Here is a 15,758-nt window from a genome sequence, read left to right on the forward strand (position 1 = left end):
CAGTGCAGGATGGACCCCAGCCTCCCAAAGGAGCACTTTGCTGGGGCTGTCTCACTCCTGGCCTGGCCTGCATTGCCAGGAGAGAGCCAGGGATGTGTTTCCCAGCTGACACAGACAGGAGCTGGGGCTGGTGCTCCAGGCCTAGAGGGCCTTTGTTGGATCCCATGCTGATGAGCAACAGTGATTATGCCAGAGCCCTAGAGCTTATGTTGGTAACCCGTAGCCCTAAGCAAAGGAGTGAGTGCTGCTTGCTGATGGTATCGTCAGCAAATTCGTCACCAGTTTATTGTATGACAAGTGAGTATAAGGATGATCAATATGATGCTGACAGTCTTATCCAGTTTATTGTTAGACTGTTATTAGTCCTCGTTATCAAAACTATGGAAAACTGCATCAGATTTTGTGGCTTACGAGTCATTGGTCTTACTTACCAAATACATTTCCTGTGTATCATACCGTATTAATGTTTGAAATTAAATAAATACATTGTTTTTGAAACCTTGTAGAGTTACCACAGCCTATAGACATTTTTCTGATTACTTCCATAACCTTGTTCAATGCCTTGGCCTTAATGGTAACAAAGGAGCTTTATATCATGTTTGAATTACACTCAAATAGTAATAGGAGCATTGTAATCATCTGTGAGTGTGTAGACCTTTCTATAACAGCAAATACAGATAAACAGTAAAACAGTGTAGTGTTGGGTTGCAGTATTGTGTATAAACTCTCAGGTAGTGTGTTTCAGGTTTGCTCTGATTAAAAAAGCATTTGGACAATGTTAATGTTTTTTGGAAACTTCTATCTGTTCTCAAGTGCTGCCGTAGTATCAGCGAGGTAACCGTACCCCGTTCTGTTTGGAAAATGGAGACAAAGAGATGAGGAAAGAAAGAGGCCATAAAGATATCCATCATCCCCCTCCATCTCCCCACCTCTGGGTCCCCATAGGCACTCACACACAGGGCTCTAATCCTGCCTCTTAGGAGTGTAAGTGATAGCCTTGTGTAGCATTAAAAACAGGTCTGATCGGATGCAACTGGCAAAGTCATTCATGCAGTGCATTATAGGGTGGGTTCCTGATGTGGAAATGGTAAAAGATTCAGTTTCACTTTCCTGCTAATGTCATATGATCAGCAGGAGTATGGTACCTTGCCTTTTCTCTCTGATTCCGTCTCTCCCTCTTATCACTGCCCTCTCTCTCTCTGCTATCTTCGCTAATTCAACAGAAAAGGGTGCCTTTTCTTGTGCTTTCAGTCCTTTATTGGCCGGCACCGTCCCCAGCAGGCGTGGCTCCATTCCCTGCCTGGCTACCCCAAGGGACACGCCCTCTGCTCTTATCTCTGCCATTAATCCCTCTTAAATCCCCTAATCACAGATTAATGGGACTGTAGATAGGGAGTGCCCTACTGTGCTTGGCCTTTCTTATCACAGACCCATATTCCATATCTCTGCCATTGCTCAGCTGGACATCTGATATGGGATGTGATGATATGGCTCAAACACCTCTCAATTTTACCATCTGTCTTTATGTGTTTCTGTGACCTTGAGCATCTTTATGAGGGAAATTAAACTTTACCACAATATTGCTCATATAACCACATGCAATCCTAGGCTGGGAACATTGTTCTATGGCGAGAAATGTACTGAATGACAAAACATTGGGAAGTTGTTTTATCATTCCAGAAAGTCAACAAGTTATCTTGTCTCCCTACATCTGGGGACCACAGTGACAAAGAACTAAACTGCCTCACTGTGAGTGCTCTGGGGTAAAGGGCAGGTGCTAGGCTCTTGTCCTCCTCCTCACACTCTGCGAAGATAGGAGCCATGGAAAAGAGCTGTGAGAGACAGAGGCACATTAACTTGGTAAATTAGGGAAATCACTGGACCTGAACTTGAAATTTGTGCTAGGTGATTGTTTTGTCTGATTTTATGCCTGCCTTTCTGCCTCTCTCCATCTTTATGCTAAGAATGATTAGTAATACAAATATAGTACACATGATGTACATACACATACACTTTTAATTGCAAAGGGCGAAAGTGCTGTGTTTAAGAAATGACCCTGGCTCTGATAGAGCTGACCCTGTCTGGCTTTTTCTTGTCCTGAGGCTGCTCAGAGTCTTAAGTTGTTGTCCAGGGCTGTTCCTTATAACATCAGTCAAAGTAGTTAGATCGATGTTGTAGCTGTTTCCTAAACACACGCTTTGTGGCTCCACAAACAACATGTTACAGCATTTTCTTGTAGTTAAAAAAAATAATAATAATTTACTCTGACAATAAATGCTCTCAGTGAAAATCTTCCATTACAAACTGTGGGAGTGATTATGCAGTTATACACAATGAATAGTGTAGCTCTTGACATACCAATAGTGTTGCTAAGTTAATAAAAAAGTTTAAACTTATATAACATTTCCCCTTGGCTAAATGTGTAGTAAGTATTTGTGGCAGGGAGGAGTATTTACTTTATTTTTTTATCCATATGATAATATGTATTAATCCATTATTCTATTTCTTGCAATTCAGACTTGCAGCAAGAGAGAGTGAGACAGAGAAGAGTGCACATATGGACAAGCGAGAGAAGGAGTGTGCATATGGAAAGAAATGGAGATGTGAAACAGAAACTTTCTTTGATCATTGCGCTATTGTTACTCTATAATTATCAGATTCATCAGTGAAGTACACCACAGACTAGTGTCTTTGCTAACAGGGACAAACAACTGACAACTGTCTCATATGAACGGTCCAGCATGGGTTGAATGAGCAGTATCCACATTTTATACTTGTCTCCTGTATAAAATGGCTGTGTTCTCACTGAGTTGCATTTTTGTAAACTACCATAACATGACCATGGGTTACATCTCTCACTCAAGTCCAGACTCCAGTCTAACTCCCTCTTTCGCGTCTTGCAGTTGTCATGGATTAGTTCTGTGTTCTTGCCTGTCGCTGCTTAGACAAATAGCGCTCTTTCCCATCTGTAAAACATTCAAAAACTGTTATTAATTAACTAATTAATTAACTATTAACTACAAAAACATGAATGTATTTAGTATGACATGATATCAGATCCAATCTGATTGACTCCCATCATCCTTGATCACCTCAATGAAGTCTAGTGCAGTACGAGTGCCCTGCTCAGTAGGTCACATTATGTTATGATATAATTGCATGATAGGTAGCAGTATTTTTTTTTTATCAGATTGAGAGAGCAGCCTTATCTAGTGGAATATAGATTCACAGTACATCACATTTACAGGGCCAAAATCAAGTTTAGCCCCAAGACACAGATGAATCAATATGAAGCTGGTAGTCATAATGTAATATACAATCTATGCCAAGTGATCTAATGGACAGCCGGATGACCTTGGATTATTGAGAACCATCACAAATCTCATGATCATGCCATGTCTATTAATGATTGGATGGGGGCAAGAGCCCACATAACAGAATAGGAAAATACCCCGGAGGTCTTCATGAATCCTAGGATGTATACAGACACTGTGTGAGTATAGGTCAGTGTCTGGGTCTGGACCCTTGTGGTGGTTGTATGGATGGGTCTGAGGCTGTTCAATTCAGTGTGCTTGCTGTTGGGCTCTTGTGGTTTGTTGTTCATTACTGAGACTGCTTTTAGCAGTGAGAGAAAAGTCACAGAGAATTGTAGGTTTTTTTAATTACCTCTACAGCAAGCAAAGTCTCCCTCAAGCATAGTTTAACTTTGTGTGTGTGTGTGTGTGTGTGTGTGTGTGTGTGTGTGTAAATGAGAAATAAGAAACACAGCGCTCCAGCAAGTGTGAGGGTTAAGGGAGGGGGAGAATCTTGCCTCAGGCACGGATCAATCAGATCCTTGCAGTAGAAGTCCCAGCTTCCCTTTGGTAAGGCTGTGTATTGCATTAGCTCATCTCACATTTTCTGTCTGGAAGCAGAAGGGGGGGGCTAGAAAATAGGAGAGAGGGCAGCTGAAAGCAGCAGAGGAGAAGGAAGGGCAGCGCTTTGATATAGGGAGGTTTAGACTACTCAAAGCGAAGTGAGAAGGAGACACTGAACAGCTTGGTTCAGTAGTAAAGTGTGCGCTCGGCTCCTCTCTTGTTTCTGTCTAAGACATGGTCTTCAGTGTATGCTGTAGGGAAGGAGTGAAGTTAGCTTGTTGGCCATCCTCTAAAAGCATGCACCTGTAGAGGGGGTCATGGGAGTGTTTGTGTCATGACAGAATAATCCTTTACGCAGCCTGTGTCTTTTTCCCCTGGTGAGGGGTAATGGAGCTGAAGTAACTGGGGTCACTCAAAGTGTCTGAGGGGATCAGCAAAGCATATACACACAACACACACACACATACACAATTAATTCAATCAGGGACAAGGAAAGCATAATAGCACGGTGTAACTGATACATACTTGCACCTACTCACTGCTCAAAACACACACCCTTTCAGAAATCACACACAAAAAACTTATGAGAGCTCTGTATGAACGGCTGAATATGTATTTAACAGCTTATTCTCACCAGCTTCCCTGTAACAACATACTGTACCCTATTCTCAGTCTGCATCTTAATCATGAAGATCTGGTGTACTCATCTACAGTAAACAGCTACTGATCAAACACAGCACAGCCTGCTGCACAGCTCTTCTCACAGTGGGCAACATCTAAATAGTTAATGGTTCCCCCATAAAACCCCAAACTTCAGACCATTTCAAATTAGAGAGGAGCTATCTAAATCAGGAAGGGAACGGGCAGAGCAGATAGCAGCGGAGCTCTTCAAAGTTCTCTTTAATAAAACATATTAGCCTGCCTTGTCTGGTGAAGGGGGTGGTGGTGGTGCATATGCTATGGTGGTAATGGGCCTGTGTATGCTAGCAAAGCGAGGAGTGTTAGCTCACTCTGTGCTCCAGTATGCTGAGTGTCCAAAGGACTGGGCCTCATTAGCATATGGTCTGTAGATTCAAAAGCTTGTGACAGGAGTAGTTGCAAATGGGGGTTAATTAGTCTAGTAGTGGTTCTGGCAGCACCAATAGCCAGAAAGAACAGATATGAATTTTTTATACACTGTATTCAGCGTCAGATAGCAAACTAATTCATTCTTGCTGAAGGCTTTATATTCCGCTCTCTCTAAATCTGTTTCTGTCTGTCTCTCAGAAATGCTTTCATCTCTACAGATATGTTTTTCATACCCAGAGTATAGAATGATTTACAGGACCAAAATTGTTGTAGAATTACATGGATGTCTATGTGAGACTTTGTCTTGTTGCCACTGAATAATTAATCAATCAAATCAGTGGATTTGCTTTAGTCTAATTGCTCCATATAGAATAGTTGCTATTGGCAAATTTTGGATTGAGTGGTCTGTAGCAAAACATCCATAAATGCATCTGTTTTTAGACCACCTTAAGCGCAGGATCTCATTTGATTATTTTAAACTATAGTCTATCCAGAAATAAATGCTTGTGTGAAGATATACCTATAGCCTTGCCTAATATTGCTTATTAAGAGTAGCTCATTGGCTATTATAGTATTTTTTCCCCAATAACATTGCAGCCATACACAACCACTGCAGGTTGTGACCAGTTGTTCTGAAACACAAACGTTTAGCAAATACTTGAAAGGACTCATGATCATGATGTCCTTCATTCAGGTACTGGATTAATTATATTTCATTGACCACGTTTGCGTTGAAGTGATTAACCTTTCCACAGAGCTGTCACTTACTATGCTGACTTTACCTAAAATGTATGGCGAGCACAGGATCCATTCTCGGCACCGGATTTCTAGGATAATGGGGGGGATGGGCAGAGGGCGCAAAAATGAGGCAGTGTGACAAGTTCATGGGATGCTGCGTAAATTAATTGCAGGCCTGTGCCTCCAATTAAACCAACTCTCTTTAATTGGTGCAGAATGGGCTCCAAAGGTCCTGTGCTGGGAGATATGGTGAGTGGGGAAAAACTCTATCTCTCTTTCTCTCTCCGCCTTACACAGACACATGCGTGTACGATTGTGTGAAGGCACACAATGCATTCACAATGAACAAGTCCCACCCTTCAGGAATTAACAACAGGAAGCTAATTTGCATGCAGAGCAGGTTTGATAGCCACAGCTGACTGGTCCAAGAGAGCAATAGTAATGGCCTGAGATAGCACTGGGGAGTTCACCCCCTTGGCAGTGCTGTTGGCACTGCTGTTGGCTGCACGGTTGTCTTTCTTCAATAGTGTAACCTCTGCTCCTGCTCCTTCTTTGTTTCTAAGCTATGCAGTGCATCTATATCTTATTTTTTATCTCTTAATTTCCTTTTTCCTTAAAGGTGGGGCATATTCTTGTTTACTGTTGCCTTTTTTTAATTCTTTGTTGCTCTTTGATCTGAGACATGACAGAGTTACATCGCTCGAACAGTGCTAAGATTTTCTAAAGGAGCTGTTACTGTAATTAGAGTGTGACTTTGCTCACAGATTGGTAGCTTATTTGGTCTTTATGGCTTACATCAGCACTAGCGATTATTGCACCTTAAAAATATGTTCCATTACACATTATATTGTCTATGTGTAAATGTGATGTACATACATCAGTATATTTTGTGAAGTAGTGAATACACATACTTGTGGAGCATCAATAGTCATAAATTTATATAGTACCTTATTCATCCTAACAAGTTCAGGATTGTTTTCCTGGAACTGATCATAAAGCACAAACTGTAACTAGAAAACTGGAAAACTAACCCTGTATGGTAAGGCGATTTCTGCTAGGTATTTCAAAGATGCCTACTATCAGTTGCTAATGACATACAGTATATCTCAGAGCAAGGTGAAGTCGCCAGCAACAGGCCTGTAGGCCCGGTGTACCATATTTTATTATAACAGAGTTAAATAAGGACTTGAAAATCCATTCAAAGGGTATAAATCCCTGTAGATGTAAACTTTCGTTTTTGTAAATTCTCAGGATCCCGTCTGCGCCAAGAAGACACCCCACCCCGGATTGTGGAGCACCCATCTGACCTGATTGTTTCCAAAGGGGAGCCCGCCACTCTCAACTGTAAAGCAGAGGGGCGGCCAACCCCGACAGTGGAGTGGTACAAGGATGGAGAGCGGGTGGAAACAGACAGGGACAATCCTCGTTCTCAGCGCATGCTGCTACCCAGTGGTTCCCTCTTCTTTCTACGCATCGTCCATGGACGACGGAGCAAACCGGATGAAGGTTCCTATGTCTGTGTTGCCCGCAACTACCTGGGAGAGGCAGTGAGCCACAACGCCTCACTGGAAGTAGCCAGTAAGTGCAGCATGTCTTCCTATTTCTTCTTCACCTCTAGTGTGGGTGTGAATGGAAGCGTTTGGGTTTAGATACAGCTGAATAGCAGGTTCCAGTTTCCTCCAGTGTTTCTGTGCTCAATGTGTTCATTGAGTTGGATAATCTCTTAGGAGATGGGCAGGATGTGTTTGGCCCAGCGGTCTCCTTAGGCCTGCGGAACCTTGGGGGAGAAGTGGCCTGATCATTCCAGGGTGAGTGCTTCTCTAAAGGGCCCTTGGTAGGTGGTCAGGAGCTACAATGAGAACAAAGTCCTTTCTGTTTTGGCCCTACTTCTGCTCTTTGTCAGAGAGATAGATATGAGGTTTTATATAGAAAGGAATGCAATCGTTGCATCTGTGTTTAGTCATCTTTTAATGAAGCAATTTCCCGCTTATTTCAAGGAAGCACCAGAGCTTGATTTTATTGTCTGCTACACGCATTCAAAGACATGCTAGCTTTGATGTAAAGTGGATTTAAGCATCTCTAGGGTCAACAAGCAGGCTCTGAGACATATTAGTATATTTGGTCAGTGGATATTCAATGTAGGAAGAGAAAATAATCTTTCTAAAACATTTAGTCTTTTTGCGTATGGTGACCTGTGTTGACAAATTTGTTCCCATGATTATTTAAAGGCCGCTTTCGTTGGTGAGGTCAGTTCCTCAGACACATTATCTCTTTTCTCTCTTGACTGGTTGAGAGTGAAGCCTGAAGAGAAGAGCTCAGATATCAACCACTTTTCTAGCATGCCCAGAGGCTGTCACCAACCCGCTCACTGTAATCTAATCAAGATGGGGAAAGAAAGAATTGCATGTGTGTGAAGTATGGGGCGGTGTTTGTGGGGCTGGGCATAGGTTCTTGGCTTTTTGAGGGTAATGGTTGTGGGTATGAGGTGTCGACTAGATAGAGTGGGACTGCTTGCTGTGTATTTTTGGATTTAAGATGCATTAGTGGGATCTCTGGAGTATACAGATGCACTGCTCTACTTTTAATGCTATTTTTTTATATTTTCCATTTTCATTGTCAGCTTAGGTAAAATGTAGTAAATAATGAGCATCAGGGACCTTTTAAAGGCTTCTTGATCATACACATATATATTTTATAGTGTATTACTTGAGCTCTGCTGTGAAATTGAGAGTAACAGTCTTCCTTCAAATGATCAGAGAGGAGATTAGCTCCAGAAATGCAGTATGGAGTGGTTGTCCAGTTGGACAGTTGCAGTATCTAACACCAGCCAAGTTTGTCAACATGAAAATTTGAATTCTGTGCAATTTAAATTCAATTATCCAAACAACTTTAGAGACAAATTATTACATGAAATACAAATACAAGAAAAATATGCGTTTGGAAATGTTACAATTTTCCACAGAATGCTAAAAATATTTAACCTAGTAGTAGATGATATATAGTGTTTATTTCAGGGGTGGGTTTTTCATGTAGAAAAACAAGACGCTTGGCGGGACTCGCAAGGACCAGAGTACAGAGTACAATTGGCTCAGTCTCAAGTTTGGTCTGCTTATTCTGTATAAGGTTCAAACAGACCCATAATGACAAGCCACGGTGCTCCAGCCCTCTCTCTCCTTCTCGCTTAGTTGGTGTCTCTCACTCCCCTCTCTGCAGCCCATGCTTAACTACATATAATTATGTTGTTGGAGCAACCGGGATGGAAACCTGCGGAAAGACAGTCAGTAGAAAAAGAAAAGGCCCAGGAACACTGAAATGTCTTTACAAGGCTTCATTCAACTCCAGAGTGAAGAAACGATAAGGCATAAATCTGACTCATGAAGGCATATAAGAACAGTTTAGAGCATTTTGGAATTTATGTTGTCATTATGTCAAGATGTTTGTCATACCATACTCATAACTGTTATGAGCTTAACATTTCATTTCTAATGAAACTCTAAAGAAGGAAGTTGTGGTTTTAATTTTGTTTACTTTGCCTAGCTCCCCCCTGTAACATTTTCACTTTAAAAGCTAAAAACTCAACCTTTTGGAGATGTTATTTTAACAGCCTGGCTTTTACAGTTTCCCTTTACTCACCAGCGATTGTTAACATAATCCAAGTTTCAACAAGTCCTGTTTTGTCAGGCTAGGAGAGCTAACCCAGTTTGTTTGGTTTATCATTAACCACATGTACAGTACAGCCCACAATCTGTCTATCTCAGCCTCTTAACCCCAAGCCATAGCTAATGCATTTACCATGAATCCTGTTTGCCTCGTGTATTCAAACAAGCTTAAGATAGGATTCTTTTCCTATTATATTATTGTTTTCTTTGCATTAGAGATGTTGACGTCAAATAATGAACTTCCTTTGTGCTAAACAGCTGCCAAGTGATAAAGAACTAAGATTAAGGTCAGACTTAATTTTTACTAAAAAGTATTTGAAACATTGCAGTTAAGTTTCTATATCCTGTGCATCTTTATATGCCATTCATTTTGACATTTACACTGACCAAGCAAAATGCTACAAATCAGCAAGACGATTTAATTGACGATTTCATCACATCTTATTTAGCAATTACTGACAGACACACTACAATATGTGTGCAGTATAGTGTATGTGATATGTCACAGTAATTTCCTTTACCCAGCGCTATCCGTGAAGCCCTGAGAGGCTCTATGAATAGCTTGTTTCCCTTTTCCTGGATGAGAAGATAGTAAAGTGAGGTAATGGACGGCACACTGCTCCACTTGAGCAGGCGATAACCTCAGGGCTTGCTGTCTAGTGGCCTGGCTGACTGCGTAGTGCTGACCGCACAGGGTTGGCTGTAGGCCTTATATCCACACACAAACTCTTCTCTCCAGAGGCAGGGTTTACTTTTTACAGCCACTAACAACAGAAGCGAAGGGATGTTTACTTGAATTTGGTCCATTGCATATAACTCTATTCAGCCAAGTTTATCTCAGAATCTCATTGATCTTGATGCTTCTGTGAAAACTCTTGTCACCATGTGCAGCCAGCTGGCTTTGCGGACACTCTGATTAGTTGGGGAAGGTCGGGGCTTCAGATGTGTTAAAAGAGGCAGATTTCATCCTGACAGAATTGGGGCCATACCTAAGGGTCATCTGCAGAGTGGAGGACAGTTGGCTGGCATGCGCCAGTCTGAAGCTAGCATTGCCACCTCTCACTGATCTGAGGACTCGCATCTAACTCTTGCAGGAAATCCCTTGTAGTACATCTTTTGGCTCTCAAAGACCCTTTGCTCTTTATGCTGTCCCATTCAGCACAACTCCTTCCCCCTCCTCTTGACACATAACATCTGAATTTACTCTAATCGCACATTTACTTCTCCCCTGCTCTCACCCATATCTCCTAGTTACTCCTCATTATTTCTGTACTGCTACCCAATGAAATGGACGAAGCCCTATGACTGAAACAGCTTCTTTCACTATCTGGTGGTACAGTAATTATTTATTTGTCATGGTTTTTGCCTTTCATTAACTTATTACAAGAGTGGCAGTATAGTGCAGCAACTCTCTGTTTTTGAATTCCATTGACTTGCTCACATCACTCTCTCTGTTTTTGTTATTATGGGGTATCCTCTGGACTCCTTTTAATCTATCCTGCTCAGCAAATATTAAGTTCCAAACATAAAATTAGTCTATGAGGTAAAGAGGGAGAAAAAGTGAGCTAGGTAGAGATAAAGAAACACAAATAATGAGAGAGCAAGAGCAAAAGGAGAAAAAAGCAGGACAGCTAACCCCAGTAGAAGCAGTAGTGAGTGTGCTGGCAATCTGCCAGGAGACTGGAGGCAGAGTGTGTTACAGCTCTGTGGCAGTTATTTGTCTCAGGGAGGTTCAGAGCAAATTGGTGCAAACGGCACAGCCAGGGTCTGCTTCATGAGTCAACATGCAGCTGAGGCGTGGGCTCCACCACAGACTCTCCTTGGCCTCCACTCCAATCTGTTTTATGTTTGAATGCAGACCCCTTACACAATCTCTGTGTGTGTGTGTGTGTGGCTGTTGAAGCTGTACTCTGCCTCTCTAAGAAAATTCACTGTTTCATGCCAGTGTAATAAAGTTTTGTATGCATACTGTTGGTTTCAAAATAAATCCATGTTTATTCATTTAATGTATTATGTTTTAAAAGTGCCGTAGAATGGAATACTGTATTTACCTTGGCTTAGTTGAATAAGAAGAGTTCAGCACATGGAACTGACATAACGTGAGCCTCAATCAACACTGTTTCCTCCATCATATGTAAATTTCGCACATTCAAAAGACCCCAGAAAAATGGGCGAATGCCAAAGAGCACTATATGTGATGTAACATCTGGGCTCATTAATATTTACACGCCCAAAATTTACATACACCAGCCCATGTTCCAGAGAAGCGGCAATTCCATAGAGCTAGAGCTGGTGTTATCAGCTGGATCTGAACCAGTGGTCCAAAGCTTCTGTACTGTTGTTAGAGGTGTAAATACCAACACACGCCCGGGGCGCAAGCTTCCAGTCCAGGGAGAATCAGCAATAGGATGACAGGCTGCACGGCTAACTGAGTAGCTAGCAGCAGCTGCTGTTGGCAGTAGTTAGCGGCTAAAGTAACTGGTAACTTTAGTAAATCACCAAAAGATAAGTGTGTGAAAGAAGTGAAACAAATATTGTGCTTTTTGAACATTTAAGCATGTAAACATTTTCTTGTAGCAACCCTAAATACAAGTATGAACCTGAAAATTTGTATTATATGGAACCTTTAATTTAAGTTGATCTTACTTTGAATACTGGATGCTGGATGTGTGCTCTTATCTGAGGCTATTTCAGTCCTATGCTTTTAATCTTGATTGTAAACAACTGGCTACCACACAATCACCAAAAGTTGAGTGTGTGAAAGAGGTGCTGAAGCAATGGACAGTGGACGCCACCAAATAACTGTCAGGACAGTCTTTGTGAAACCTCTGCAAGGAATATATCTTCCACATGTGCATTCCAATTAGTCTTCTATTAATCCATATATGCAGAGTGTGATTATTATCATGCATGTTGCATGTGGTCTGTTGACCCTTGCATATTTAGCTCTTCAGGGTGTTTGCATAAATCAATGCAATCCATGTAATTAAACCTGCAGCATCTATTTGCTGTGTTTGGTAGATACCTAAATGCCATTTTGAGTTGTGAATATCTGCAATACACAACGAGGCCAGCATTACAAGAATGTGTGCTGTCTCTGATAGCATACTGTGCTTGTTAGTGACCTGGATATGTACCTTAAAACCGTGACCTCGTTGACACATCCTGGCAGATATTGGCTTGACAAAACTGACCCAAAATGCAGAAGTCACTCCCTGTGCTGACCGCAGCCTGAAGTAAAGAGAAACATGAGGCTCATGTCTCTTTCAGTCATGTAAAAAGATATCAAATGCCACACTGATTTGGGGATTTTTAGATCATGGTTTTCACGAACACACAAGGATAACCCTCCCCCACCAACACAAATACTGCTAGCTAGTTGCCAGGCCAAGCACTAAAAATGCTCACCATCGGAAAGAGAGCAGTGTAGCAGCGAATTATAGCTAGAACAGGGAAGTTTTAGGTGCTTTATGTCATTTCACAGCTAACACTGGCACCAAACCTAAAGAGAACACACATCCTGCAGAGTGAGCATAGTATGAATGGATTGGTTTATATAAGAATGAAGCTTTCGATAGAACAAGATTGGGTGACGCAAGACTTGCTGTGTTTGGGGAATTTGTGTGTATGTCTGTGTTTGATTCCATCAATCTGTCAGTGTGTCTAAACTGGTCTAGTGAACAATGTCTAGCAGAGTGTTGTATGAAGGAGTCTGTACATGAGCTAAAGGGGCAGGTGTACAGACATGGGTAAAGGAGCCTGCCCAAAGTCCCATCAATCACTCCATGCTCTATCCGTCTCTGACAGCCTACTGGGCCAAGGAAGACAGGGGAGGGCCTCCGAAAGTACACCAGAACCCCCTTCATCCATCCTTCTGTGTCTTTTCTTCCTATAGAAAACAAAGAAGAAAGAAAAAGCTAGGAACAGTTTGAAACTTTAAAAAAAGGAAAATCCAAATTAACGAGGAAGAAGTTATTTCATGTGGTTCCCTGTGATTTCCCTCTTATCATCTCAATTATCAGATTGTCACTGATTGTCAATAAAACAATAAATACAGAGGCTTGGTGAATGAGGTACTTTGGTGTGATAGATATTTGCCTGTTTGATCTCTCTCTATATAAAGAGAGAGAAATAAATGCATTAGATGTGCTAAACACAGCTGTTTTACTCTGACATCCTCTTTGTTTTTGCATTCCGGGTCTCCTCTTAAGCCCCTTTTCCACTGCATAGTACCAGCTCGACTCTGCTCGCCTTTGTTTTTCCATTGTGGAAAAGTTGTACCTGTAAAGGTGCGTTCACACCGAAAGCGAATCCAGCGTTTTGGGCAGCTTTATTACATACAAAGTCAATGCAATGACGCGAATTCCTGTGAATTCGCTCCGGGCGTTTGTCGCGACATTCGCTGGTTCGCACGAGTTCAAATTTTTCAACTTGGGCGACTTTGGAGTGTTGTTTCGAGAGGACCTGCCGAGCGGTGTAATGACAATCCGCAGGCCGACGGGGAGCTGCTAAAGAAGGGGAAGTGCACAGGGAGCAGTGCTGCAGCTTTCGGAGAAATAAACACCTATAGTCGGTATGGATTCTGCTCTGACAGCTACGCCGTTTGCTCACGGGAGAAGGTCAGAGTTAACTGGTTTTATTAAATTAGCTTTTTACTTTAGCTTTTGGAATTACAACTTGATTTATCTTCACTTGCGCTTCTCGGCAGCTAGCTTCCGTGCACATCCGGTTCGACTGTTGTTGTTCGCGTCGGATGGCACCAGAGTTCTGCTGGACTGCTACTTCATTTTTATATAAAAACCGGACAAAGCTGGACATTACTTGGAGAAAAGAAAGCGAGGAAGTTGAACTACCTGGTGAGATTAGAAAATGTGTGTCTGTAACTTTATTCCAGCTATCGTTGTACTTTACTCTGAACAGGTTAGCATAGCATATGCCCTGATCGATCGGAACTCCATTCAGAAAACACGTATTTTAAAAGTTGTCGTCCTGCTGACTTGCCAACAGAACTGACAGAGTATGAATTCATATGTCAAACAAAACGGCATCATATTGTAGTTATTTCGGCATCAGTTTGATCCGTTTATTGCAATTAAATCACAGCAATGGGTTTACTTTGGGTTCATATATTTATTATGTATTTTCTGTGCGGTATTACCTGTTTAATAATTAATGTGCAATATTCTCTGCTGCTATTTATTCACTAGTACTTTATGGTTCACCATAATAATTCTTAATAATGTAAATATTGTACATACCCACACTCCTTTATATTTGTCTTTATATTTTATATTTATACTCATATTTATATAGTCTTTATCTATCTACCTTGACAAGTGTGCAATTGTGACAAAAGAATTTGCCCTCGGGGATCAATAAAGTAATTCTGATCCTGATATAGCTGTAGTATCCGCGGGCTGTGTTTATTCGCTTAAAACGCCTTTGTGTGAACACTAACATTACCTGCTTCCAGGTACTTTTTTTCGTATTACCTCCATCGAGGTTCCAAGCGAGCTGAGGCAATACTAAAATGTCACGTGAAAACAAGAGCTCCACAAGGCCAGCCGCCCGCTCACAGAGCCCTCTGCTCCCACCGTCACAGATACCGCTGCAGCAACAACGACAGAGGAAAACACAGCTGTAAGGTTTTCATACCGCTTATCTATCTTTAAATTCTGAGTAATGAAACGTTTTAACTTAAATAAAGAGAAAGCTGTGTGGATCGCTGGTGTGTGTGTCGCACATGTCGCATTGAACCTTGCTGAGTTGTGTGTTGCGTCGCGATGACGACCAGCTACATAGAGGGATACTATCTCTGGGTGCTATCTGCAATGGAAAACGGAGCATGGTCGAATCGAGGCGAGGCGAGTTGAGCTGCTACTGTTAATGGAAAAGCGCCATTAGTGTGCATTCATGTAGGAAATTGGTTTGTTTCTGTTAACAAGGAAGGGAACGCTGACTTATGGAGTCCACTTTCCTCTGTTTTTGAGGAACTTTTTGCAGTCCATCAGTTTACACACGATTACATTGCCCACACATCTCAGGATGTAGAGTTACTATACAGCCTTCTGTCTGGATGCCTCTAAACTCTTGTGTGTCAGAGCTTTTCTCCTTTGTCTCCACAGTGACTGCTTATTTATCTATGTAATCCTTGCCTCAGGCAATAGTACATTACTGAGTAGGATGGGTGCAGGGTCCCAGGATAGTCAAGTATGATATTAACATCATGAAGTGCTAGTCTCGAGCAGATAAGATACAGTATGTGAGCTCTTGAGTCCATTGGTCTTGTACTATCACTCAGGAGGACCACTGATAGCAGAGTACCTTTACTTCCTCTCCATCTATGTTGTTAATGTGTGTGCATGTTTCAGTGTGCATCTTTTATCAACATGTTTCCATATTTGTTTGAGGTGTGTCTTTGGCTCTGCTCCACATG

At 41.7% G+C, this 15,758-nt stretch overlaps 1 protein-coding gene across 7 annotated transcripts in view; it reads left to right on the top strand.

The window, feature by feature from the left end:
* Nucleotides 1-15,758, top strand: part of robo1 (roundabout, axon guidance receptor, homolog 1 (Drosophila)) — a 202,505-nt gene that overhangs the window by 83,822 nt on the left and 102,925 nt on the right. For 6 of the 7 annotated variants that reach the window (XM_046074722.1, XM_046074726.1, XM_046074720.1 and 3 more), the window contains one exon: nt 6,915-7,241. In XM_046074722.1, the coding sequence (XP_045930678.1) occupies nt 6,915-7,241 (327 nt within the window). Of the gene's footprint in view, nt 1-6,914; nt 7,242-13,880; nt 13,942-15,758 lie in introns of those variants that run through there. The other variant, XM_046074724.1, reaches the window with a different exon arrangement.

This window comes from Micropterus dolomieu, linkage group LG17 (genome assembly GCF_021292245.1).
Source record: "Micropterus dolomieu isolate WLL.071019.BEF.003 ecotype Adirondacks linkage group LG17, ASM2129224v1, whole genome shotgun sequence".
Lineage (NCBI taxonomy): Eukaryota > Metazoa > Chordata > Actinopteri > Centrarchiformes > Centrarchidae > Micropterus > Micropterus dolomieu.